Source organism: Sorghum bicolor, chromosome 2 (assembly GCF_000003195.3).
Source record: "Sorghum bicolor cultivar BTx623 chromosome 2, Sorghum_bicolor_NCBIv3, whole genome shotgun sequence".
NCBI classification, from domain to species: Eukaryota; Viridiplantae; Streptophyta; class Magnoliopsida; order Poales; family Poaceae; genus Sorghum; species Sorghum bicolor.
Window position 1 is genome coordinate 16,610,657 of NC_012871.2, and position 27,343 is coordinate 16,637,999.

A 27,343-nucleotide genomic window follows, 5' to 3' on the forward strand; every position below is an offset into this window, starting at 1 on the left:
CTTTCACTGTTATTATGCGCTATAGCGCCGCTAAATTGCATTTGCTATGACAACTTTATCCGCTATGACGCGCTATAGCACCGCTATGACAAATCTTACTCTCAAAACTCCGTCGTAGACTAAATTATTATTTATTATTTGCAACTAATTTGGTATTTTGGACAATTAAGCTTTCATGAACAATGTTGTAATGTCATATTGATGTTTAGTAAAGTTACCTAGACTTATAAAAACATGTTTTTATTCATCGAAATTCGTATTTACCATATATTTTTCATTAATTACTCGTGTTTTAATGTATTTTGTTTTATAAAAACGTTATGTGTTATAGGGCTGCTATAGCTGCTGAAAAAAGTTACCGTTATTTTCAATAGCCCGCTATTTTAAACTTTGATCTTGACCCTAAGGCCCAGACCTCCCTCACCCTGACCAGCATCAGCTGTATACTAACAACGGGGAGCTAAGATTAATCCATATATAGCCCCTCTTAAATGGTGACATGCTCAGCGGGTCGATTGGTTTTCCTAAGGGCTTATTCAGTTAGTCTATAATGAGCCCAAAAACCATTCCAACTTGATCAAGTTTATACAAATTAGCGAACCATTCTTTCCAAGAAATGGATTCTGCGAACCGAACTAGGTCTAGGGCTTGTTTAGTTTCAAAATTTTTTTTGACAAAAATAGACACTGTAGCACTTTCATTTGTATTTGACAATGTCCAATTATGGACTAACTATGCTCCAAAGATTCGTCTCGCAAATTACAGTTAAACTGTGTAATAAGTTATTTTTTATCTATATTTAATGCTTTATGCATGTGTTGCAAGATTCGATGTGACGAAGAATCTGAAAAATTTAAAATTTTTTTTTAGGAACTAAATAAGGCCCTAAGTGATTTGCATGACAAACGTATCTTTTTCCATGGTTGTTTGAAGAAAGGCCCTAAGAGAAAATCAATATTTATGACACAAAACAGGTACTACAAAAATATATATTCCATTATGAATCTGATCTCATTTACTTAACATCATATTATATATATATATATATATATATATATATATATATATATATATATATACAACTCAGTAGGAGTATATCCCTAGTTTTGTAACCAGCAGGGGCATGTCAAGATTTTTTATAACCTTGATCAAATTAAAATTCTTTACCCTAAAGTTTGATCAAATTAAAAAACACTGCACAATGACTAATAAACTATGCTCAACTTTAAGTCATTGTACAATGTTTTTCTTTTATAATAAATCAGCACACAGTACCATCATAAGCAAAATTTCAGTGAAATGAACAAGCAGCTGAGAAATACGGAATGCAAACCATTCACTTAAATCTTTTTTCCTCAATTCTGAAAGGATTGCGATGTACACAAATTCAAAACCACAACTTGATGCATTGGCGCGCAAACATTAGTCGCGCAGCTCTAGTTTCTCTCTTTGCTTTCCACAACCACAACAGCACAACAGAGACCAACAAGGAAGAAATAAAATTACAGCACCGCCGTTCACACATCACTAGGCGAATGCAGCGAGGCCGTGTGGAGGGAGGGAAGAACTCCATTCCCTTCTTCAACCTCCTCGTCTTCTGACACACGGCCTCCCACGAAACCCGGACGCACATTTCCGGCCTTGCTCTGCTAGCTCCATTGCTTGGCAGCAGCAAAATCAGGGGTAGTTGACCAAGGAACGGTAGGTCTTGCCGGGCGTCCACGCGGCCGGGATGGCGTTGCTGGCGACGAGCACCCTGCCGGAGTCGGAGGTGAGCCGGAGCCCGAACGGCGCTCTGAGCCTCCTGCCGTTGTTGAGGCGCCACGTTGCGCCCCAGTTGTGCGCCATGGGCGTCCACACGCTGCTGCCGGCCTCCATCAGGTCGACGGCGCTGAGGTCGCCGTCGTCGTCCTCGAACTCGATGAGCACGTTGAAGTAGAACGGGTTGGCGCCCTGGTCCACCTTGAAGGCGACGTTCACGCCGGGGTACTTGCACGGCACCCTCCTGTACTGGACCCTCACGACGCCGCCGGCGCGGACCTTGTCGGCCATGCCGCGCCCGGGCTTCGCCATGGCGCCCATGGCCGTGCCGCTCATGTCGAAGTGCGCGACCTCGCCCGGGAACAGCCCGCCCGGGGACAGGTCCGTGATGACGATGGTCACCGGCTGGCCGGAGCACGCCGCGTTGCTCGTGCATTTCACCTCGTAGCAGGCGCCGCAGCCCTCGCCTCCCCTGTAAAGCGGCGCGCTCCCCGCGGCGATCATCGAGTCGAACGGCTGCTTCCCGACGGCGGTCTGGTAGCCGCACGCGCCGCCTGTACGTTTTCATTCACAAATTAATTAATTTCAACGACATCAATCCAATGCACGTTTTCATATAGTATTAAGTACTTTGGCTGGCATCGACCGACATGAACACACAAGCAGCAAGGGCATGTCACTGACCTTCACCGCCGTCGCCGTTAGGGGCGCCGTAGTACGTGGCGCCGGCGCCGGACAGCCAGCCGCCGGAGCCATAGAGAGTGGTGTGGTTGGTGTGGGACTTGGCAGGAGTTGCCGGCTTGTGGCTGGCTTTGACAGCAGGCGCGGCCGCTGGCTTGTGGATGACTCTGGCTGCAGGCTTTGTCTTGGGCTTGGTCTTGCTGAGCTTGCGGCTGCAAGCAATGGGGCTCACTAGAAGTGAGAGCACGACCACTGCAGCCAGCAGTAATGTGCACAGCTTCGCCGCCATTGTTCTGTTGAGCTAGCTAGATAAGAGACTAAGAGATCTGCTGAGCTAGCTCGATTGTTCTGTTGCAGCAGTGGGCACGAGAGGGGTATTTATAGGGCACTTTGGGGAAGGGATTGATGCACAACTAACTTTGGGGACGATTCTATACCGGTCGATTGAGATTATTGGGGAGAACGTGACGAGTTGGTGTGCAGTGGAAAAAGTCCAAGCCAACCACTGCTTTAGCTTCTACTAATAAGCACGAGTAGGGAAATTTAATCTGCAAGTGCGTACTTGTGGGCGAATGCCCTTCCGGTAGTTCGGGGCTTAGAGCTCAAAACATTATTGTACAATGCAAGTTGCGTACTATCAGGATGCATAGAAGTATACAACAGTGCCTAAGAGAATGAATTAGTACAATTTGGAATGGAGGGTAGTAGCCAAAATAATGTAAAAAAAGATTTATAAACTGGAGTTTAAAAATAGTTACAAATAGTTTAAACATATTGATTATAATCTTTAAGTCTGATGGTCTCAATAAACTAAACTATTGGAGAGAAAAAAACTATCTGTCATAATAACAAATGGCGTAAACATTACAAAAAATTTACAAGCATATAAAAATATATATGTGTGAAAATGAAATATTTTAAACAACCTTTTATAATCTTTACTAGACTAGAGATGGGGAGACAAGCTAGTTATATCCCTCCACAAATTTTCAGTGACAGACTCAATTTAAATAAAAAAAGTAAAAAAAACTAAATACCTTAATACTGCTAATTGGACGTCTTGAATGGAGCCTTCATGCACGTGGAAAAACATAAATCCTGGAACTTCTCACAAGAACCATATACATCTTATCTTTAATTTGGTGACTCCAATCATCATCACAAATGCACATCGTGCCTTTCATTTATTATCTCACTATCTTTTCTAAAAACTTATCCAATTTTGCTATTATGAAACATGCATGAAGTAACAATAATCCATTCCCATGGGAATTGGAGGGGAACGAAGTAGTGCCCCCTTTAATCTCATCCAATCCCATGGGGAACGATTGACCCAAATTGACCTTAGGGTGACAGTAAAACTCCCACTATATCACATAAACACATAAATGGATCATCATTGACCTAATTCGAATTGGGTCCAGTGTCGCATACACTCCTCCCCTCAAAGGGCATGACGTCCTCATAGACCCAACACATCCACAATAGAGAAACTAATGATGAGGAACGAACTCTTAGCACAAGTAACTGTGCATTTTCATGTTGGCACATGTGCCATTGCATGCAGCATAAGTGACATGTATGTTCCCCTAACTCACACATTTGTGTCCATGAAGATTTACTTTGATACCATATGTAAGGCCCCAAAGTCTAAACATCTAGATCTACTCTACATATTGAACTCACCCCCACCCACCCACACCACATCAACACACAAAATAGGCCACTTTTCACCTAATTCAAATTGTGCTAGTTGTGGTCGAGTCCACCTTAAACTTGGACTTAACCTCCTTCGCTGCTACCACCACCTCAGACTCCACAAAACACTTCCATCTACATTGTCTCTTCCTCTTTGTCACCATTATAAACATTGCCTCTCTTCCTTGTCCTTTTTCAACTCTTGAGGGTTTGTTTAGTTGCATTCGTATCCACCTCAATTCACATGCATCAGAGTGAATTGCGGTAAAAATTAAACTATGTTCCATCTAATCCATTCTAACACACATGGATTGAGGTGCACTACTACAAAAAAATTTAGAAGGCGTTTTGGAAACCCTATCGGAAGTGGACGCCCTATTTGCCCACCTCGGTTAATGCCCACGATTAACAGAGGTGGGTATTTTTTATCTACCGAGGCAGGCACCTTAAGCCAACCACCTCCAAATATAGCCTATTTATAGAGGTGGTCATCTTAAGGTGACCGCCTCTGTAAATCTATTAACAGAAGTGGGCGCACTATAATGTCTGCCTCAAAAAGGCTAAGGCCCAACCAGCCCAAGTGAGGCTCGATAGCCGTCTTCATATACAGTTATGGACTTAGAGTGTTCCCTCCCCACTAAAACCCTCCTCTCAGACCGACTGAGCGCGCGGCGCCGCTCTCATGAGTCATGACCTCACTCACTCACTCACTCTCTCTCTCTCTCTCTATCTCTCTCTCTCTCTCTAAGACAACAGTGCTTCCCTCTCTACCTACCTCCCTCTCCCTCACTCGGTGGCGTGCGCAGGGGTTGCTCGGGAGCTGGCGATGTTTAAGCATCATCATTTGTACAATATGTCTCAAATAGATGGTGTTGTATCCACTGTTGCACCCTATCAAGAGCAGACATGTGTTGTGGACATTGGCAGGAGACCTGAAGTATGTGACATTTCATCCGACATGCCATTAATTAAACCAGGATGATGAGGCTGTCCTTGTTGTTCATGCTGCTGAGGTTGCTCTTCTTAATATGAAAAATTAATTAAATGCTAATAGTGAAGCTGAAGAGTGTAATGAAGCAGAGGATGATTACTGGAGTGAAGAAGAAGTTGCACCTGTTGAGGTAGATAGTGATGATGAGTAGTTTGTGTACTAGTGACCATGTGTCATCTAATATTATGTATTCCAAGTTCAGTTGAACTGCTAGTGAACCATGTAATATTATGTGTACTAAACTTGCTCTGTGCTGACCAAAATGGCAGTTTGGTGAGGAAAGTGGTCTATATGGCCTTTAAACCTGAACTTGAGCTGTAATTGTCCTAAATGTCATTTCAACTTGGCTGTGTCAATGAAATTACAAATTTGGTCTTTATTTTTTATCTTAACTTGTGATGGTCAAAATGGCTACATGTGTTGTATTTCAAGTCCAAATGACGATATGACATGTATATGGTGCATGTGTTGAATTTCTAAGTCCAAATAGCTAAAATGGCATATATTTCTGTTGACACAAGTACTGTTGTCACCTCTTTTTATTTTATATATGGATATGGTACTGTGATGTGAAGCTAACTTGTGAAGTTATCTGAATATGGATTATGTGATAATGCCATGTCGAATTGTTTATCAATTTTAGCAATCATGAATTTGGATTGTTGTTTCTTTTTGAATGAGATAGAGTATGGATCTCACATGATAGCATTGAGTTCCAGTTTTTTTACAAAAACAAAGTCTGTACTAAGATGGACTGGACAAGTCTATACATAATAGATCTTGATGCTTATCTCAGTCAAAAATAAAGTCTGGCACTCCAATGCCTGTTGCAGAATTTGTTACTGACCTTCCTCAATTCATTCTCAGCTTGAACCTGAGAAAGGGGATAATAGCAGTAATGATGCTGGCACTGGATTAAAGGGGATAGGGATTAAGGTGCTATACTACTTAGAAAATTAACTCTATGCTTATAGCCTCCAGCCTCCTACTAGGAGCCTAAGACTGTGCAAATGAGCTCAAGCTTATAGCCATTGCTTTCCTGAGTTGTTGTCACTGGTGGAGCCTGCCTGTGGGCATCATGACAATCCTGTGACATGTCTTAATTTTTCTTTTATTTGCTTGTCAATGCATTGAGTCAAGAAATAGCTAGCCATTGTTTTGATATTTTTGTTTACAGACTTACAATCTACACATTGTTGTTTTGATATTTGTTTGTTTACAGGCTTAATCCTATTTTGAAAGTGTGACAATACTCAGATGATATGGTGATTATGGGTCTTTATTTGAGTCCAGTTAATTTGGCCCTCAATTCTAATTTCTTTTAAATGGTTGGACAATTCTGTTCATAAATGGCATAATTTGGCATTCAGTTTAAGACGATCAGATAGCTTTCCAAAGATGAGATTGCTTTCCAAAGCACGGGATTAAATAATAATGGAAGTGGTAACATGAGATATTTTCTTGTTTGACACATGGCAGTTGTTAGTCTGTCACTAAGCATTTTTTGGTTACGTGTTCTATCTGAAGTCTGATCAATTTTAGTGCAGTAAACAACATGAATGCCTTCTAAATCATCCAAATGAAACATGTGAGGACCTAGAGTATTACATGTTGATTGCCTGAACATACTGAGCCAAATCTATCCATTAATAAGCATATATATTTTTAATTAAGACTTAGATTAGAAGTTTGGTTCTATGGTCTTCGGGTGAACATGTAAATATCTATCCCAGTATATTGTCTTTGAGTTTCCAGGGTAATCCAATTTCTTCTATAAGAACCATTACCTGGTTGTGAGTGTTTGTCTGGTCCTAAATTGAAGACAGCTTTCTAACGTGAGTGTTTGGAACCTTTCTACTTATGTTGAAGGCGTAACTAACAATTTCTCAAGGTGTGGCAAGCATCTGAACCTATGCCCAATCTATCTGAAATCTGAAACCTATGTCCAATTTATGAAAAATCTAGACCTATTGTTACATGATCTGAACCTCAATGACAAGTTGAATTGAACTGCTCCAAAAAGGGAATAGGGACAAGGACAACTCCAAAATATCCAAAAATTCGGACCTATTTTCAAGTTGAATTGAGCTACTCCAAAATGGAACTACAATAACAGTGACATGAACAGGGACATCTCCAAAAGCTGAACTGAAATATTATATGACAGTGTGACACACAGCAGATTCTTCATATTCTTACAGCATGTTGACGGTCCTTAATGCTCACATTTAACCATCAACTAATCATGGAAAAAAGATCCAAATGCAACCAACACCCAGACTTAGAGTTTTATCTGACAGAATTCCACGAGTTTTGGTGTTTGTCTATTTCTGCAGGGGGTTATTAGGAAATACGGAGGAAAGGCCCACACGTCGGGTTTACATAGAGATATTAACGTGCCGCGCAATTTTCTATCATCTACAAGACTCCAGAAGCCACGGGAACGAACGGGAGGCCGAGCGGACCCGGGGCAGGTCTCGCGGATCGTGCTCCACCGACCTAAGGGATCAAGGAAAACCGTGCGATTAATGTCGGTTTGATCCGATGGCCCAGATTCATCTGAAAAGACTATATAAGCAAGGCCCCCTGGCCCCTGGAGAACATACCTCTTCTACAGAATCAAAGCTAGGGTTTCAATTCTTCATCCAAGTAGAGAGGATCCCTCTAGTTCATCTAGTTCTAGTTCTAGTTAGTTCTAGTTGTAATCTAGAAAATAGGGAGAGAGAAGAGGAGAGCGGAGGAGGAGCCGGGTCTGTCGGATCTTCCTCAATATTATACTTTTGCTGCAACTGGTTCGTTCTTCATCATTCTCCAAGTTCTTCAATTCATAATTCTTGAGTTCTTTAATTACTTTTATTTACATTCAGCAAGTGCTCTCGTGGGCAACTGGTTATTGGAGCTCGTTCTCAATCCGGAGACCCAGGTTCGAACCTTGCATCTTCTTAATTAAAAAATGGGGGTGCGGTCTGCTCCTTCCATCGAGTTTTTTTTATTTATATTCAAGTTATTTATTGGATTCTCGCTTGCATCAAGTGCTCTAGTCTTTATAACGCTAGAGTAGTAATTAATAGATTAGACGTGGTGTTTAGTCTTGCAATTACCTGGAATTGCACCCAATCCTACGGATTGTTGTGGTAGCCCTAGGGTAGTGACAGCCCTAACGGTCGACGTATTCCACCTCGTTCGGATCGGTGTTTGTAGGACCGTAGTGAGAGCTTCCTAGCCCTTCTCATCTCATCTCTTTCTGTGGTTAGTGTTCTGATGTCCCGAAATAAATAATCTTTGAAGTAATTCTTGATTCTTAGATCAACTAGAGAACTCTCAGGAAACTTCCTCTCTTTCCACCAAAAATAATTATATAGTTATCCTTAGGCGATCTTGAATCTTAATTAGTACACTCACATTCCATGTGGAAAATTGATACTCTGGAATACTCCCGGGTGAAAGCTACATCAGTATCCGTGCGCTTGCGGATTTTTCTGTTTGTGTTTAAAATACCCAACAAGCTTTCTGGCGCAGTTGCCGGGGAACGGTAGCTGTGCTAGTTTCGAACCAAGTCGTCCGTGTATCCTTTTTATTTTCCTTTTTTTACCACATTCACCTTACCATTTTCACCACACCACATGGATTTCACTCCAAGCATTAATGAGCATGGAATTTATTTCATAGCCACTTCATTTACTACATGCTCATATGCAACATCTTAAAAACTTTAAAAGGGTGGTTGTCGATGCATATGTCTATAATAAATATTGCAGATCTCGTTGAGTTGATATAGGTCAGCGTTGGAGGGGAAACCACTTCGCCGACATAAATTGATGGTTTCCTAAGGACAAGCTTAGTGTCCTAAAATAGCACTGATCAGATCGTAACATGAGCTTTTAATTATTTGCAACATTACCATGTGTATTGAGCATATAAGGATAATTGTAAAAAAAATCCTTCGGGTATTCTTGTCACTAACCTTTCCAGGATTGGAGCAAGAAGATCAGATGAATGACAAGCACAAGGTATGTCCAACCAATCATCATACAACATTAAATTAAATTCATCCAAGCTTGAATTTTGCAAAATTCAAGCTTGAGGGAGTACTTTACATAAAAACATCCTTTGCCATGTTGCTATGTTGGTTGTCCCTACCTTTGAGACATGCTCAATTTGTTAAATACTAATCACACTACTTCATCTCCACTTGAGTTGATCTCTATAAATGCTCTCATGCTACCTTTATTTGCTTTAGTATATGTCTAGGTTTGGAGTAGTTTCATTTATCTCTTAATTAAGCATGGTGCTTAGTTAGGAATGTTGATCTTACTTCCAAGGGATTTCAAATTAAGCATGGTGCTTAGGTTAAAATGCCCTCCTAAATTAAATTAGACATGGTGTCTAGGTTGATCTTTGAGGTGATCGTATGCTATAGTAGATATTGGATATTTTGTTGGACTAACCCCTGCAGGAAAACTTTAATATCGACCTGGGAAGTCCTGAGATAAACTCACACTGAAGACAAAGAGAGAGACGCATGAAGGTTAACAATTTACACAAGGAAGGCATAGCTCACAAGAGATGATCCATGGAGGGTGCCACAAACACGATGCACAACCGCTAAGAAAGGAAAGCTTCCACAAGGTGATATTGTACCATCACTCTTCAAGTAAGGTAACATCTTAAGGTACTTGACTATCACTTTTATAAGTTTCTCCTTGGTTCTGGCGTTCACATGAATATAAGAGACAAACATGTATTGTTTACAACTCTAGATTAACCAACCCAATCGATTCAATATGTTTAGTCCTTCCACCGTTGTGATCCCACACTCCTAATCATATGAGCTAAAATATTGCACACGTAATCTTTAGAAGATATAGAAAAAACAACATAAGTTTAGATAGATTATCTTTCCATTAGGTTGAGCGATTTGATCTGACAAATGTTTTAAATGCTACACTCATGATCTTATTATCCACCAACTTTGTCTTGCTCACTATGATTAAGGTTAGAGAAGAACAAATACACTTTTGGTTCTGTTGGTGTTTTCCACCAACAGGGCCCATGCACTTGGTCTCTGCCTTGTCTCTATGAGCAGGTACACTTCGGGCAAAATATGAAGGAGTTTTACAACTCCCAGACTCCACCAAGTGAAGAACCTGGATCTACGAGCACAAACACACTGGAGATACTGGACACTCAGGCAATCACTGCCCTAAGATGCTTGAGGACGTAAGCTACATCAACAACAACAACAACAACTACTACTACTACTACTACAACCGTCCTCAACAAAATCAAGGTTGGAATCAACAGAGGCCTAACTACTCAGGTAATTATCAAGGTAATAATTCTTACAATAATAATAATAATAATTTTGTACCTCTGAGAGAGTTAGTGTCTAATCAAGGAAAGCTAATAGATAACCTATCTAAGAAATTGGCATCTAATGATAAAATATTAGAAAATATAAATAATAGAATGGATAATTTCTCTACTGCCATCGAGAATTAAATTAGCTTTAATAAAATGATTGAATCTTAGTTAAATTAAATAGCTGCTGTTGTTTCTCCTACTATCCCCGGTATACCATCACAACCGGAAGGATTAGAATATGCAACTCTTGTAGACATGTTTGATGCAGGTAACTACAAGAGTAACCATGTTGTGGAAGTAATTACTGACCTTCTGCCGGTCAAGAGAGGCGATCCAGGACGCCCCGTCATCCCGATCTCCATCGGCATAGTGGACTTCCCAGAAGCACTCTGCGACTTTGGCTCCAGCGTTAACATTATGCCTAGGGTACTCTATGAAAAATTCTTTACACATCCTTTATTAGAAACAGCCATGTGTTTGCAGCTTGCAGATCGTACGCTAAGTTTCCCAAAGGGAATATTGAAGAACCTCTACGTCCGAATTGGTACCTTATACGCTCCAGCAGACTTCGTGGTGATAGAGACTGATACTGATGAGAGGGCACCCATCATCCTAGGGAGGCCATTCCTGAACACCTCGGGAGCTGTCATCTACGCTAGTGCTGCCAAGATCAGTTTCTATATCAAGAGGAAGAAGGAGACGTTTTCCTTCGAGAACAAAATTACACAAATCTCAGAGCAATCCTGACATAAACCAAGGAAGAGGACCAACAGGAGGAACATGAACAAGCAAATGTGGACCGAGTCAGCTAAGATGATCACTGCAGTTCAAGGAGGTCAAGATCGTCGACTTAAGTCACCATTTCTGACCAAAAAGGACGACCTAGGTATGCCAAGCATCTAGTGCTCCATTAATGGATACAACTTCCAGAAGACACTTTGCGACACCGGGTCAAGCATCAACATAATGGCCGCAGTCACCTATCAGCTCCTGTTTGGAACCATGCCCCTAAAATCGATATACATTCAGCTCCAGATGGCAGATCAGACATTCTGAAAGGTTGAAGGTATAGTAATTGATGTCCCTGTCAAAATAGACGATCATTCAGGTTATTGACATGGGAGAAGACGAGTACGATCCACCCATCATCCTTGGGAGACCGTTCCTCAGCACCGTTAAAGCAATCATCTACATTGGAACCGGAGAAGTCCACATGCACTTTCCCTCTGAGAAGGTACACCGCTATTTTATTGACCCTAACTATATAGTTGAAGACTCTAAGAAGGTCAGGACAAGAAGAAAACGACGCAACCGCAACCAGAGAAGGCAAATCATCAAGGACGGATGGGCAGACTACGAAGGAGAAGTAAGTTCTGAAGACATATAACTTGAACAGAACTGTCCTGAGGAGACCGTAGCACCGAGTCAGGTGTGGAGAGAGAAGATAGTTATACATGAAGAGCAGGCGCCGCCGGAACCACCGACTACGCCATCCAGTGAATCCCAGGACGACTGAGAAAACAGAGAGTCCCGTTTGGAGGACTTAAAAACACCGAACGCCTTGCCAAAAGGTAAACTTGGTAGTTATCTTTTTCTTTTCAATTATTTAAAATAGTTTGCTTAGTTAATCAGGTTCATATCGTCTTGAAAAGAAAATAAAAATGTTAAAAATAGTAAGCCCCATGTGAGTATGCTCATGGCATAAAACCCATAAGTACATTCACTGTGGTGGTGTAAAAATAAAATAAATATATTTATGTGCTATAAAAATAAAAATATAAAAATAAATTTATGATCCTATCAAAGAGTGTAACATTTATTGAGGAGGCCCAACATGATAAAGGCTAGATACTTATTTTAACACTTAACCAGTTCCACAAAGCTTTGTTGTCTATTTGAGCTCCACAGAATTCAAGGATCAAAGAAGACTAGCAGACGGAGGACATCCTAATCGCTGTCAGGGTGCTGCCGACATTCAAATACACCTCCGCCACCTGCTAGCTACATCAGGAGAAATTACGTCAAAATCCAGCTTGGGGGAGAGCACCCTCATTTATCCATCTAAGTGTTATACTCATGTTTATACTTTACTCAAATAATAAAAAGATGCATAATCATAAAAACCCAAATAAAGATTTTGTGCTTATATATATATCTTTGCTTAGTTTGCTAAATAAATAAATAAATAAAATTTTCTATGAACTTTCGTGATAAGCTCTCATATGGAAATGATGAATAGTTGCTCTGCCATGACTAGTTCTCAAAATTGAAATCTCTCTCAAGTTTAGGCATGACTGCTATTAATTAAGATTTGCTCTAAACCTGAACTTGTGAGAAGAGTACTTGATTTAAAGTCTAAGTTGTTAACAGATATGATATGAGAAGGTTGAGCTGCTTTTATCTGTTCCTAGAGATGCTAGAATTCTGGAGAATTTTATCTTTAAAATTTTTTAAAATATCACATGATGAGTTCCTGTATGATGAGAGTTTAAAATCCTACCACAGCCATATATACATGCTTATTAGACTATGAACCATTTATTTACTTGTTACTGCTTATGAGCATTGAGTGTGGTCAAGATGTGTAGACCCTTAGGAGCTTGTCATGTGATTAAATCAAGATTCACTTGCACATTCACTCACACATGCTGCTTCTACTCCGGAAGTACGCATCCACATATATCCACCCATTTCCATCTCCAGAACTACCCAAAAATATTCTACTCCTAATCCGAGAAAGAATAGCCAAAAACATTCTTCTATTTCTGTTTTCCCATGTGAAATAAATGCTCAAGTTATTTCGGTTACTACCACTTGCTACATTATTTAAAGAGGTGAGTGCTCTAAAAAAAGATACGAGGAAATAAAAAGGGGCAAGTGCCCGGAACCTCGAAAGAAAAGAAAAAGTGAGACGAGAGGTAAAAATGGACAAGTGTCCGACAGTAGAATTAGGGGTACAAGATACCCACCTGAGAGAAAAGAAATAGAAAATATAGAGCATCTCATTCTCCTCAAAAAGTTTTAAAAGAGCAAGAAAGGTATGTATCCCTCAAAAGAGCACAAGTAGAATTAGACTTTCACCATTGTTATCACCATCATCACCATACACCGTTCATTCGCCACACATGAACATCTTGATTTGACTTATTGACTTGTTCTTCTGGATCCATGATTTAACTATGCAATAAATGTCTTGTAAATATGTATTAGCTGTCTCCCACCTATGAGCTCCAGATATCAAAACCTTATTAGAGTAAGGTGAGAGAGAAGGCAATGCCACTATGCCTCATACCAAAAATACCACATACTTTGAGAGAAGGCATACACCATTACTGCCTTGGTAAGGATCCAGAAATACCACAAAAGAGAGACTAGAGAGAGTCATACAAAGAATCTCTGAGTTTTATTTGAAAATCTGCAAAAACTCCAGAGCTATAGTTAATCGAAGAACAAGAGACATGGCACTTGACTAGACCGTTCTATCTTTTAACTGCTCAAGACACAAGTGACGGTTGCAAGCCCCATGGTGGAAGGTAAAATGAGTAAGTTTAAATCTTAACAGTTTACCCTAACCCAGAGATGAGATCTTGTTTGAACACATGTATATCTTTAAGGCATGAAACCACTGTAGAAACTCTTGAGTTCATCTTTGCTCCGGGACGAGCAAAGTTTAAGCTTGGGGGAGCTTGTTGACGGTCCTTAATGCTCACATTTAACCATCAACTAATCATGGAAAAGGATCCAAATGCAACCAACACCCAAACTTAGGGTTTTATCTGATAGATTTCCACGAGTTTTGGTGTTTGTCTATTTCTGCAGGGGGTTATCAGGAAATACGGAGGAAAGCCCCACACGTCGGGTTTACATAGAGATATTAACGTGCCACGCAATTTTCTATCATCTAGAAGACTCCAGAAGCCACGGGAACGAACGGGAGGCCAAGTGGACCCGGGAGCAGGGCGCCTGCCCTCCGCCCTTGGGCGCCGGCCCTGCCCTGGTGGCCAATCAGGGCAGGTCGCGCGGATCGTGCTCCACCGACCTAAGGGATCAAGGAAAACCGTGCGATTAATGTCGGTTTGATCCAATGGCCCACATTCATCTGAAAAGACTATATAAGCAAAGCCCCCTGGCCCCTGGAGAACATACCTCTTCTATAGAATCAAAGCTAGGGTTTCAATTCTTCATCCAAGTAGAGAGGATCTCTCTAGTTCATCTAGTTCTAGTTCTAGTTCCTCTAGTTCTAGTTCTAGTTAGTTTGTAATCTAGAAAATAGGGAGAGAGAAGAGGAGAGCGGAGGAGGAGCCGGGCCTGTCGGATCTTCCTCAACATTATACTTTTGCTGCAACTGGTTCGTTCTTCATCGTTCTCCAAGTTCTTCAATTCATAATTCCTGAGTTCTTTAATTACTTTTATTTACATTCAAGTTATTTATTGGATTCCCGCTTGCATCAAGTGCTCTAGTCTTTATAACGCTAGAGTAGTAATTAATAGATTAGACGTGGTGTTTAGTCTTGCAATTACCTGGAATTGCACCCAATCCTACGGATTGTTGTGGTAGCCCTAGGGTAGTGACAGCCCTAACGGTCGACGTATTCCACCTCGTTCGGATCGGTGTTTGTAGGACCGTAGTGAGAGCTTCCTAGCCCTTCTCATCTCTTTTTATGGTTAGTGTTCTGATGTCCCGAAATAAATAATCTTTGAAGTAATTCTTGATTCTTAGATCAACTAGAGAACTCTCAGGAAACTTCCTCTCTTCCCACCAAAAATAATTATATAGTTGTCCTTGGGCGATCTTGAATCTTAATTAGTACACTCACGTTCCCTGTGGAAAATCGATACTCTGGAATACTCCCGGGTGAAAGCTACATCGGTATCCGTGCGCTTGCGGATTTTTCTGTTTGCGTTTAAAATACCCAACACAACATATGCAAGAATCTCATTGAAAACTAGTATAGCAACATAGTTTAAACATATCTTGTCATCATGACATAGAAATGAGAAGACTAACTCCATAGTTCAAACACAGATCGTATTCCATGGTTGAAGGACATTGCCATTGGAACTGCAAAAGAACAACATATTCCATGGTTGAAGGACACTGCCATTGTCTGAACCACTGACAAAAGAAGCAAAAGAACTACATATTACATCAGTCTTCCTAGCAGAACTACATGTTACAAACTACACAACTCACTTTAAGAGTTGTCTCAACTTTCCATAATCTTCCAATGCACACCACACAAGACCCCAACTACCAATATAAAGATCATGGTATTGCTCTGTGATCAAAAAAGTCTTCCTTGCAGCCAACACTTGAAAGGCTACATCCTTTGCATCCAGCTCCTTCTCATTCTCCACTATTTGCTTCTCTTTCTCCCACAACCGATTCTCATACATGATTTGCTGTCGAATGCATGCTTGTATTTCTTTGAGAAATCCCTCTTCAGCTTCCAAACTGTAGTGACAAGGTCTAGTAGCAAGGTGCACAGAAATTCATCATGCAGAGGATCGATCCATTCTTTATGGTTGCAATCTTTATTGGTCGAAAGGTGCAGCCTTAGAATCAAGTTGGTACACTCATAAGGTCAAATGCAAAGGAGGCTAGTGCAACTGAAATCTCCAACCAGACTACAGAGGAAGGTTAACCCTGACTTTCATGAAAAAAATTGTACTCAAGTTGACCAAACAAAATTCTATTTGTTTTACTAACTATATCATGCATTGTAGCTGATGCAGCCTAGCAAAATGTCTGCTAGACTGAAGGAGGAGACAACACATAGACTGTGCGGAACCAGGATGGATCCAGTGATAATGGCATGGACTCTACATGTGTGTTTCTGTGATCCTTACACAATGTAAACCTTCCCATACCCAACATAAGACACTAGTGTACTAAAATATATCATTTCCAGATGACCTTTTTGATGAGGATGTTAGGATTAGGGGACCTAATATTTGGAAAAGAAACTAGATAAGATGACTCACTCTAAAAAAGGCAAACTTTCTATGGTTATTGAACCAGGGAAGAAAAGGCCAAACTCAGTGATGATTGCTGTTAAGTTTGCAACTGAATGCAACACAGTCAGGGGAATATGCCCATATTTCCATACTAGAAGGAATACAAGAAAGAAAGTTCAAGACCTATCATCAAAGCATACATAAATAGTGTTTGTGTAAGTGTTCAAACTTGCCCCTTTACAATGTCTATTTTCAACTATTACATTGTCTATTCAAGATCAAGTACTAATAATATTGTTAACTATAGTCCAAGTTGGAAGAGAATAGAAAGTCAAAACCTGTGAAAAGAGCATGTGTGGCTATGCTGAAGTAATCTGTTGGCCAGCAGCGCAATAAGCTAAAGACAAAGTATTTTGATGCCTGTCCACTGCATAAGGTGCCCAAGAAATCTCCTATGTCATCGATGAATGATGCCCAATAGGATACACTTGTCGAATACTGAAAAATGAGAACATAATGGTAAGTTCATGCCAGTGAGCAAAATCTGATGTTGATCCCATAAGTGCCTAACATTATAACTTTGTTGGTGTAGCTGACTTGTGAGAAGAACTAAGAGAAGCAAAGTGCAGTTTCATCAGACTACTGGTTCTCTGAAAGGTCCAAATGGCTAGAGGGGGGTGAATAGCCTATTTAAATTTTCTACAAACTTTACTAAACAAGTGAGTTAGTAAAACAAAAGGTGAAGCAATTCTAGCACTAGCTCAACTAAGCTATGCAAGTCACCTAAAGTCTAGTACTAGGCTAAACACTAAGTCACAACAACAAAGCACAACTAAGGCTAGCTACACTCCTAAACAAGAGCTAAACTAAACAAGCTAAACAATTAGCAAGGTAAGCAAGATAGTAAAGAGTGTTGAGTGATTGTTATACCGACGTTGTAGAGTAGAGATATATCCAATCAATAATTCACAATCACAATCACAAGAGAGAATCCTCGGCAAGAGATGACACAATATTTTTTACCGAGGTTCACTTGCTTCCCGGCAAGCTAGTCCTCGTTGTGGTGATACACCCACTTAATGGATCACGAGCTAATTAGCAATTCAAAGCCAAACCCTCAGCGGGTGCCACACATCCACTCACAAGATGGGGATCCACCAAGCCATGAGCAATCCACTAGAGTAGCCAATTGTGATCTCCAGCGTGGAAGGCTCAAGAACCCCTCACAAATCACTTGGTGAGGCTCGAAACAATCTCTAATCATGAGCTCAACACCTCCGCTGCTCCAAGCAATCTAGGGCGTGGGGAAACACCCAAAAGTAACGAGAAATCCACAACAAACTCAAGGATCAAGTGCAACTAGATGCAACTCTCAAAGCAATGCACTTGAATCTCACTCAATCTCACTAGAATTAGCAATCAAGCAAGGAGATGAGTGGAGGGAGTGTTCTCTAGCTCAAAGTATATCTCAAGTATGCCAAAGTGCAAGAGAGAGCCCCCCAAGCCCGACCACCTTCTATTTATAAGCCCCCTCAACAAATAGAGCCGTTGGCTCTTTCACTGAGCAAAAGTCGAGGCCACCATACTCGCTCCAGGTGAGCCACCGGACACTCAAATCATGCGTCCGGTGCTTAGAAGACAGCCACGTGTCACCTTTTGAATCTCACGCGTCAATCTCTAACGGCTACTTTCAAACCACCAGACGCGGTCAAGTGGACACCGGACGCGTCCGGTACACAGCGGACATGTACGCGGAGAGTTTGTAAAACACGCTAGGTCACTGGACGTTGACCATCAGACTCTCTTCGGTGCGTCCGATGCTCTCGTCAGAAAAGCTCGCAGTCGTTTGGCTTCACCGGACGCGTGAACAGTAATTGGCCTGCGTCCGATGATGAGCATCCGATGTGCTCAGCTCACAAGCGCTAGAGACTGTCTCCTCACCGGACGCACAGGTGCAGCGTCTGGTGCTGTCAACATCAGCGTTCGGTGAGTGTTTCTCGGTGAGAAACTCTCCCACGACTTCTTCAAATTTCCCACCGGTGCAATAGAAAAGCATTTCATTTTCTCAAAAGCACCGAAAATATGCATTTCATTTTCTTGCAAGCTCGGCGGAAGTGAGAGAGGAAGCCAAACCCCTCTCTACCCTAGGAACACTACCTCCTTTGCAAATGTGCTAACACCACCAAGTGTCCACCACCAATGTGCATGTGTGTTAGCATTTCACAAACATTTTCATCAAAGGAGTTAGGTTAGCACAAGACTAGATCCTAATGCATATGCTCAAGATATGGACTTAGTAGCACTTGATTCGAGAGATGACCGTAATTTCCCCTCTTGATAGTCGGCTATCTATTCTAAATCCGGTCAAACACTTCTCTACTCAACTTAGACCGACAAGAGCAGAACCCTATGTTTATACCTTTGCCTTGATCACTTTACTCCTTGTTTATCACCATGATCTCCACTTCATGCTTCATCTCTTTGTAATCATGTGGACACCTTTCCATGCCACCTTGAGCCTTCATCATATGTGTTGTTATGCCTAACTCAAATCAATTGGACATAAGGCATTAGCAACTTGGTGTCATTAATTACCAAAACCAAACTTGGGCTTTCATTCTCGCAGTTATGAAATGCAGCTTATAAATTTGGTGAGTACAAATAACAAGCACTTGGCTTAGTCATACTGCTTGATTGGTTTGTGTTACAAATTGGTTCTCGTGCTTATGTAGAAGCCTTGATGGCTTCTAAGTATGAAACTTTTGCAACAGTTGCATCACATGTCAATTAGTTTAATTTATTGCTGGTCGTCTATATTACAAATATAAAGATTCAACATTAGTTTTTTCAAGTTGTCCTTGTTTTCAATTCATTTTCAGGCAAACACGTATCAAAATGAACCACCAAATGCACTGAATGTTTTTAAAGACACTCACTACAGTAAAAAGAAAGGGTTCACTTCTACAGTTCAATCTGCTATTGTAAGTAAAAATTAGTGCATAATCAAATGATACATGAGGTACATGAATGTCATGTTCATTTATTTATGTATCCCATCCACTGCTAGGTTGAAATGGAGGACAAGATAAATGCTCCTATAAATGATGGTGAGGAACCAAAGGATGTGGCTGATGTTGTCTCTGAGGTTCTTCTTCAAAAGTCTAAGAAGAATAGCTTTCTGGTAAATATGGGGATAAAAAGCTCATCTGCTGGTGAGGAGAATGTTGAAAGTCAGTGTGAATTAGAAGTCAAGTTAAAAAGATGCATATATCCTTGTTAACAAATGTCTTCCTTATACACTTCTCAAGTCCTAACTTACAAACAAGAAATCTTAGATGTTTTATTTCAGATGATTTAGATGACAAATGACACTTTGAATTTATATTACTACCTCCGTTTCACAAAAGGTTATAGTAGTAGTTTTATTTTAAGTCAAACATTTCTATTTATCGACCATATATAGTTTTCGGTCTATATATTTGTATGGCTTAACAAGTGTGTAAATTATATATTACAAAAATAATTTTCATGGTGAATCTAAAAATGTAAATTTTATTGTCTTAGCATTTCTTTGTGCTGCTGCAGTACAAATGCAGAGTGGAGATGTACCTGATTTCAGAGCTCACAAACCCAGTACCCTATGCTGTACTATGCACTATATATGGCTGAAAAGTTATGGTTCAAAGTATTGTTCATTGATTTATTATGAGAGAAAAATACTGCTAAATGGTTGAGTGATTCAGCAAATAATTTTATGGGAACAAACAATGTTATATATATTTGTTTCCCCACCGACAACCTCTCTCTCTCCAGTGATTCGAGGAGAAAATCAGTGAAGCCGACGTCATGATTGCTGCTAATTAGCACCGACATGAAAGCCAACCCTTAGAGATAATGGAGGCGATCACGCTCACCGTCCAAGGATTTGGATAAAGAAATGGAACCACACGAGGAAGATGTACTCTTCAAGGATAGGTTCGTTAGGATTATAATTAGCACGGTTGTTGGACGATGAAGAAGAAGAATGGCTGTTCATCTTCATTTGATTCCCCCTTTCTCAGATGCAAATTTTAATCATACGAACTAAAAAGTATCTAATAATGCTAAAAGCGTTTGCGAGTTCAAATGGAAAGAACTGAAAAAACGCGTAGAGAAATTTAATCTGCAAGTGCGTACTTGTAGTCGAATGCTCTTCCAGTAGTTCCAGGATTAGGGCTCAAAACTATTGTATAATGCAAGTTGAGATGCATTTAGAAGAGGCACGACATCAGGACAGTGCCTAAGTGCCTGTTTAATACACATGACTCTAGTTACTAGCTGGGGCTAAAAATTAGTCTAAATTAACAGTGATTGATCTACTAATTAGTTGGCTAACAACTAGTTGAAGACTTAGCTAAACAATTAGCTTAACTATTAATCTTTCTGTTTGGATAAATTAGAGCTAATTTTAACTAATTTTTAACTAGCTAGCAAAGCAAAAAAGTTAGCCCACGTATTAGTTTTCCTTTTTGGATGCACTTGAGCTAATTTTTAGCTTGGTTAGAGCATCTCTATCCGTTTGGCAAAACTCGTTTCTCAAATCTTGTTGTTTGCCAACTCCCAAAATAGTATGGGAAGGAAAAAAAGATCTCATCTCCAACAGTTTGGCAAATTTTATTTTCAAAAACCAAAAAAATCCGTTAACGAAACGAAGAGCCCCGCTAAACGGACGAAGAGCCCCGCTAAGCATGAGGAGAAAGACGGATGCCAAGTGCGGAACCCGCACGCATATTTGTGTGCTAGACAGGAAGATATGCCAAATTGAAAAAGATAGGAATTAGAATGTCAAACTGTTGGAGAGGATTTTTCTTAATTTTGCTAAAAATATTATGGATGGAAAGTCATTTGCCAAACTGTTAGAGATGCTCGCAATTAGCTCTTGTATCATAACATTGTCCTAAGAGATGTTCCTGATAGTCTGCTTATGGCTTGTTTGGATACAAGAGCTAATTGCTAGCTAGACAAAAATTAGTTAAAATTAGTTTTAGTGCATCCAAACATGAAGGCTAATAGGTGGTTTAATTTTTTAGCTAAGCCTTTAATAACTAGTTAGCGAACTAGGTAGTCAGCCTTATCTAATTCGAACTTCATTTAAGTTACTAGTAACTAACCCTAGATCATGATAAATACTCTGTGTCTATGTGGGCAGCTGCATATATATCATGGCATTAGCAACTATCACCTTTTGTCCTAAATTATAGATCATTTTGACATTTCTAAATACATAGCTTTTGCTATGCATCTAGATATACAATGTCAAGACACATAATAAAATTATATATCTAAAAATACAAAAATGATCAACAAATTAGAATAGAGGCATTTGTATTTCTCTATTTTCTAGTGCTACTGCAGTACACCCAATGCATTACCTATACCTTTTATTTGTTTCCCACCCCACAAGCTCTCTCTCTCCATGATTCAAGGAGAAAATCAGGGAAGCCGATGATGTCATGATAGCTCCTTATTAAGAGTAAGTATAATAACAGACAGTAAGTAGACTGAACACTAAGGTGGAGGAAAGATAACAGAAGAAAGGAGAAGCAGGCTAAGCTTATAGCCTGCTTAGACACAAGAAAGAAACTTTATGAAAGAGATTTTATATTAATAATGAAGAGCTAAATATTATATAGGTGAGTCAAGAGATGGACTGCAACGATCTTTACAGCCAGCAACGAGCAGTAAGTTTAGAGCTGGCTTAGATAGTAAGTTTAGAGCTGGCTTAGATAGTAAGTTTAGAGCTGGCTGAGATATAAGAACGAAAAAACTTTGTTAGAGAGATAATAGGCCATGTATTAACAGTAAAGAGCTAACTATTATATGAATAAGCTGAGAGATAGGCTCCAAAGATCATTTCAATCAGCAGCCGGCTATATTAGTCTTATTATTCTAACACTAACATGATAGTCATCTCTTCGCTAATGGTGGCGATGTTGTTCACCAAATGCAACCACACGTGATAGGTTCGTTAGGATAGCACGGTCGTTGGACGACGAAGAAGAAGAACCGCTGGCCACCTTCATTTGATTCCCCCCTTTATCAGATGCATGGTTGGCTACTTCATCATTCTCTCAGCTTTATTCATACGAGCTAACGAGACCACCACGGCGTACCTGTCGTGCACTTGCAATGCCACCCAAATGCAGTGCAGTGATCATTCTCAAGTGCCAGGAAGGAGAATGTTTGAATATCTCTTTTTTTATTACAGAAAAATGAAAGGAGTGTGTGATTGCAGCATCCTGGGTTTACGACTATGCACTGTGCACCTGACACTTTACGCACAATCAAAACTGAATGATCTGAATCATGTGCCATGTGATCTGTCAATGCAAGGAACCACTTTATCCAGAGGGAGAGAGTAATCGTATCATGTCTTTGCAAGAACAATGTTGTGTTCAGCGCTGCATTTCATCAAATTTATACTTTTAATTAGTGGCTGGTAGCGCTAGGCAACTCTCTTGCCATGCTATATATAGCTATAAAGGCAGATTTTAATAAATTTTTTCAAGCATATTGCATTGAGTTAATACAAATTCTTTTTTTGCGACGAAAGAAGAAATATATTAAATAATAGCTGAGTACATGAATACAAGCACTCTGGATTACATAAATATCTAGAAAAAAATCATCTAAATAATACCAAGTTGTGAATAGTTCTCAAAACCAAACCTATACGACGCTTTGCAGTATGGATGACCGCATAGGCAAACACTTGGCAAAAGGCCTGAGAACATATGCCCAACGAACGACGGCCAACATTCATGTAGGTGGAGTTGAGAAACTTCTTCCTTCTGGTGTCTTTCTTCTTCTTTCTGCCACCGAAGAATGAGAAAGACTGATCTCAAACTTATTCTCTCTAGTCCTTTATCATGGTGTGATCTAACCACGATAAAATGGAGAAGAGACCGGAGAAAATTATTCTATGGCGGCGACACTAGCTCCATCTTGATGTCGACGTTCGGAAATAAAAGTCTCTATGTCGTCAAATCGGTGAGGATGCCGACGCCGTAGTTGTTGCCTGCATTTTCAACAGAGCCGTCATGGAGAAAACGATTTCACCCTACCATCTCACTGTCGCTGGAGAAGAGGAGGAGGAAATAAATCTCCATAACGAAAAAACTTGGCACGGAGATACCCTAATCCTAAAGACTCGATCTAGTGAAAAAACTTATTAAAAACGATGAATCCACACTCCCTCTGGCGTCTAGTGATTATCACCCGAGGGGGAGCGAGGGGGACCAATGTAAAAATAATTTTTTCGGCCTCTGCATGACAAGCATGCAACCATTAAAAGAGGGAACCACACACACTCTAGTGACTAGCAAATAGCAATCCAAAGACTAAAACGCCAACCAAATGCTTAGGAGAAAATAATCTTGGTCACCTGTGGCAAGTGCTGTGATGCCGCCATAGCTAAATCAGTGTACGTACCTAGCTTCTGGAGGATAGACCACATATGGAGCCAATGAAAAACTAAGAACATAACCTGCAATGGAGGCATGGTGGCAGGATCTTCACCACTATGGTCACGGTTTTGCGATACGACCAAAAATGATTTTTGGAGTATAAGATATGCCCACCTCTGTTAATAAATGAAAATAAAAAACGGTGAGCCCATCAACGAGGCGCACCGAGCCTAATTTAGTTCATTTAGTAGAACCATAGGTATCCATTAGAAGACCAAGCCTATCAATGTGCCATCGCAACTACTCAAATCTAGACGCTTGACATGGATCCGCTAGCCATGGACATCGAGGACAATATGACTGTCACCGGTTCTCCTCACATCAAGGCCAGATCCCCGCCTCACGCTAGTGCCGCACTACTGACGGAGGAGCGCGAAATAAGAGAGAGTGTGAGGAAAAAAAGGATTTGCTTATATACTCTAGAGTTTCTAAATCGGTTAGTTTGGGCTTATGATTAATAGAGACAAGCCTTTTAACTTTTTAAGAGCTATACCTCTGAAATAGCCCCTTTTTTAGAGGTATTAACTGATTTTGTGAGGCACGAAATTTTGCCCATCTGTGTAAATAGGTTAACCATCTCTCAAAATGGTTGGACATTTTAGAAGACGATTACAATTTGTGTCCACCTCCATAAAACAATTTAGCTATCTCCCCTGAATTTTGTTTTTGTAGTAATGAGCTGTGTGAGCGAAGGAAGGAGGCACATCCTGTGAGAAAATGGATTAGAGGATGAGGAGAAGCAGAAGTTATTTTGCTAGGGACTTCTTTTACGTTGTGGATCATACCTTAATACTTGGTACATTATAGAGTTTACACCAAGATCCCGTTTGGTGGAGCTTTAGTTTTTTCTTTTTTAACTTTAAGGAGAACTGGCATGTATCTTTCCTCAAAATGAACTAGCTAGGACTAATGAAACCAATCACCAGTTCCAGCTTGTTCACATATTGTAATAAGGAGCCAGAGCTGTTTGGAGCTATGCCAAATGAGGCATAATACTGGCATTTACCCTTACACTAACCATGCAGGGTTAAGATACATTGCACACGTGTCTTTAGAAGTTTCATCTTTTTTTTTGAGGGAAACAGGAGGGGCTCAGCCCCTACTGGAAATTTATTAGATCTTTGCGAAAAAAAGGAGAAGCTCCGTGTACAGACATTAAGGCACAAAAAAAGAAACAAAAAAAATAAGTAAGACTACACAAAACTGTCTAGCCATAAATCTATTAAGGGATGATATCGTGCTTTTGCTCTTAGAATAACTAGAGCAAACTCCTTCCGAAAGACTGCTTTGCAACGTTGAATTGTATGCGCCATATTTCTGAAGATAATGTCATTTCTCATCATCCAGATTGACCAACACATAGTAATGATGATCTCCATAAAAAAAGGAACTCCCAGCTGAGTCCTAAGACTTTCCAAAATGGTTGTGATGTCATCCGAGTTTGGTATGAAAACTTGCAAACTGTACCAGCAGGCCGTCGCAAAGGGGCAGTGAAAGAGAAGATGCAGCAGATCTTCTTCCAGGTTGAGAGAATAGCAGACACAATTGTAGTCTTCAAGAAACATTCTTTTTCTTCTAAGTAGTGCTCTAGTGCTCAATCTGTCACATAGTACTAACCAGAAGAAAAATTTCCTTTTGCTCTGACAGCAGGAAATCCACATCCATCTGAAAGAAGGATGAATCTGACTATGCCCAACAAAATGTTTGTACACCTGCTTGGAAGAGAAGTGAGTAGAGCCCCAGCAGTAGGACCAAACATCATTGTCTTGACTAAGTTGCAAGCTATGTAGATCACTAGAAAGGTCTTGAAATTGCTGAAAAGCCTCTACCGACAGAGGTAGGTGGAAAAGGTCCTCAAGAGAGGTGGTCAAGACAGCAGTGCTTAGGGTGATCTGTTGAGATTTAGCATAAGAAAAGAGTTCAGGGTATCTTTGATCGAACTGAATCCCATTCCAATTATCAAGCCACAGGAGGCAGGTAGAGCCATTCTGAATATGAATCGAAGCCATCTCTTTGTAAGAATTCAGCAGTTTTAAAATGTCTCTCCACCAGAAGGAGCCTCTGAAATGTCTATGGCGAGAAGGCAAGTTATTCCTAGAGTAATAGTGTTCCCAGACCAACTGAACCCAAGGAATTGCCAGCTTATTGAAGAATTTATGCAAAAACTTCATGAGTAAACTTTCATTGTGAATTTGGAGATCAAGCACTCCAAGACCCCCTTCAATTTTTGGTTTACACACTAAGGGCCAGGCAGCTTTTGAAGGCTTTTACAATTTAAGTTTGACCCTCTCCAAAGGCAGTGTTTCCTAAATTTATTAATCTGCTTAAGAACCGTCTTGGGAATCAGAAAGGTACACATAGCAAAAGTTGGTAGGGCAGTAAGAACAGCATTTGTTAACTGCAGTCTGCCAGCTTTAGAGAGCAGAGAAGAAAAATTTACTAGTCTCCTTTCACATTTGGAAACAAGGGGCTAGAAATGAGCAACCGAAGGCTTGGCAATACTAAGCGGCAGACCTAGATAGGTGAAAGGTAAAGATTCTTTACTACAACCCAAGACCGCTCTCAGGGTATCCAACCGGTCATTAGAAATGTTGATAGGGACCATGAAGGATTTGTCAAAGTTTACTTTCAAACCAGAAGATTCTCCAAAACCATGTAAAATGTCTTTAAGGTGTTGCAGCTGAGAAACATCCCCTTGCATGAAAATGAGTGTATCATCCGCATATTGAAGGATTGGGAACTCAGTATCATGCTGCAGAGGCAGGGGCAAGGCTAGTCTATTGTTAGCACAAGCAAGATTGAGGATTGATTGGAGAACATCAGCTGCTAGAACAAAGAGCAAAGGTGATAGAGGATCACCTTGTCGGACCCCCCTTCTGCAGTGGAACACTTTTCCAGGGATCCCATTAAGAAGAACAGAAGAGGTTCCAGATGTGAAGATTAACTTCATCCAATTAATCCATTTTGTGGGAAAACCTTTGTGCTCCATTATTTGCAACATTAATCCATGTTCTACTTTATCAAAAGCTTCCTCAAAGTCCAGCTTGAGAATAATGATTTCTTTCTTTGATTGGTGACACATATGCAAATATTCCAAAGCGCAGGCAACACAATCTTGGATGGTTCTGTTCCTGATAAAACCATATTGGTTCTTATGAATCAAAGAAGGGATCACAGCTTGCAATCTGTTGGCAAGTAACTTAGTTATAAGTTTAACTGAGTTATTGAGCAAGGAGATGGGTCTGAAATCGGAGACCAATGAGGGATCATCCTTTTTGGGGATCAAGGTTATGTAAGAACCATTGATACTTTGTAGACAGAGATTTTTTGAGTAGAAGGCTGCACAGAGATCATAAAAATCTTGACATATCAGGGTCCAGCATTT

At 40.4% G+C, this 27,343-nt stretch overlaps 1 protein-coding gene and 1 long non-coding RNA gene across 2 annotated transcripts; both read right to left on the reverse strand.

Moving 5' to 3' along the window:
- LOC8057963 (expansin-B11) lies at nt 1,320-2,813 on the reverse strand. Its single transcript, XM_002461881.2, has 2 exons — nt 2,446-2,813; nt 1,320-2,315 (listed from the first exon to the last, which is right to left on the reverse strand). The coding sequence occupies exons 1-2, from the start codon at nt 2,729-2,731 to the stop codon at nt 1,678-1,680; spliced, it is 924 nt and encodes a 307-aa protein (XP_002461926.1). The 5' UTR covers nt 2,732-2,813; the 3' UTR covers nt 1,320-1,677.
- LOC110432250 lies at nt 23,054-23,980 on the reverse strand. Its single transcript, XR_002449663.1, has 2 exons — nt 23,924-23,980; nt 23,054-23,510 (listed from the first exon to the last, which is right to left on the reverse strand). It is a non-coding gene; the product is annotated as an uncharacterized LOC110432250 (long non-coding RNA).

Bases quoted from the DNA above. Each gene is read 5' to 3' on its own strand.
- LOC8057963 (XM_002461881.2), bottom strand. From the start codon at position 2,731: ATGGCGGCGAAGCTGTGCACATTACTGCTGGCTGCAGTGGTCGTGCTC. The intron at 2,316-2,445 runs GTCAGTGACATG...GAAAACGTACAG, and splicing joins TAACGGCGACGGCGGTGAAG to GCGGCGCGTGCGGCTACCAG.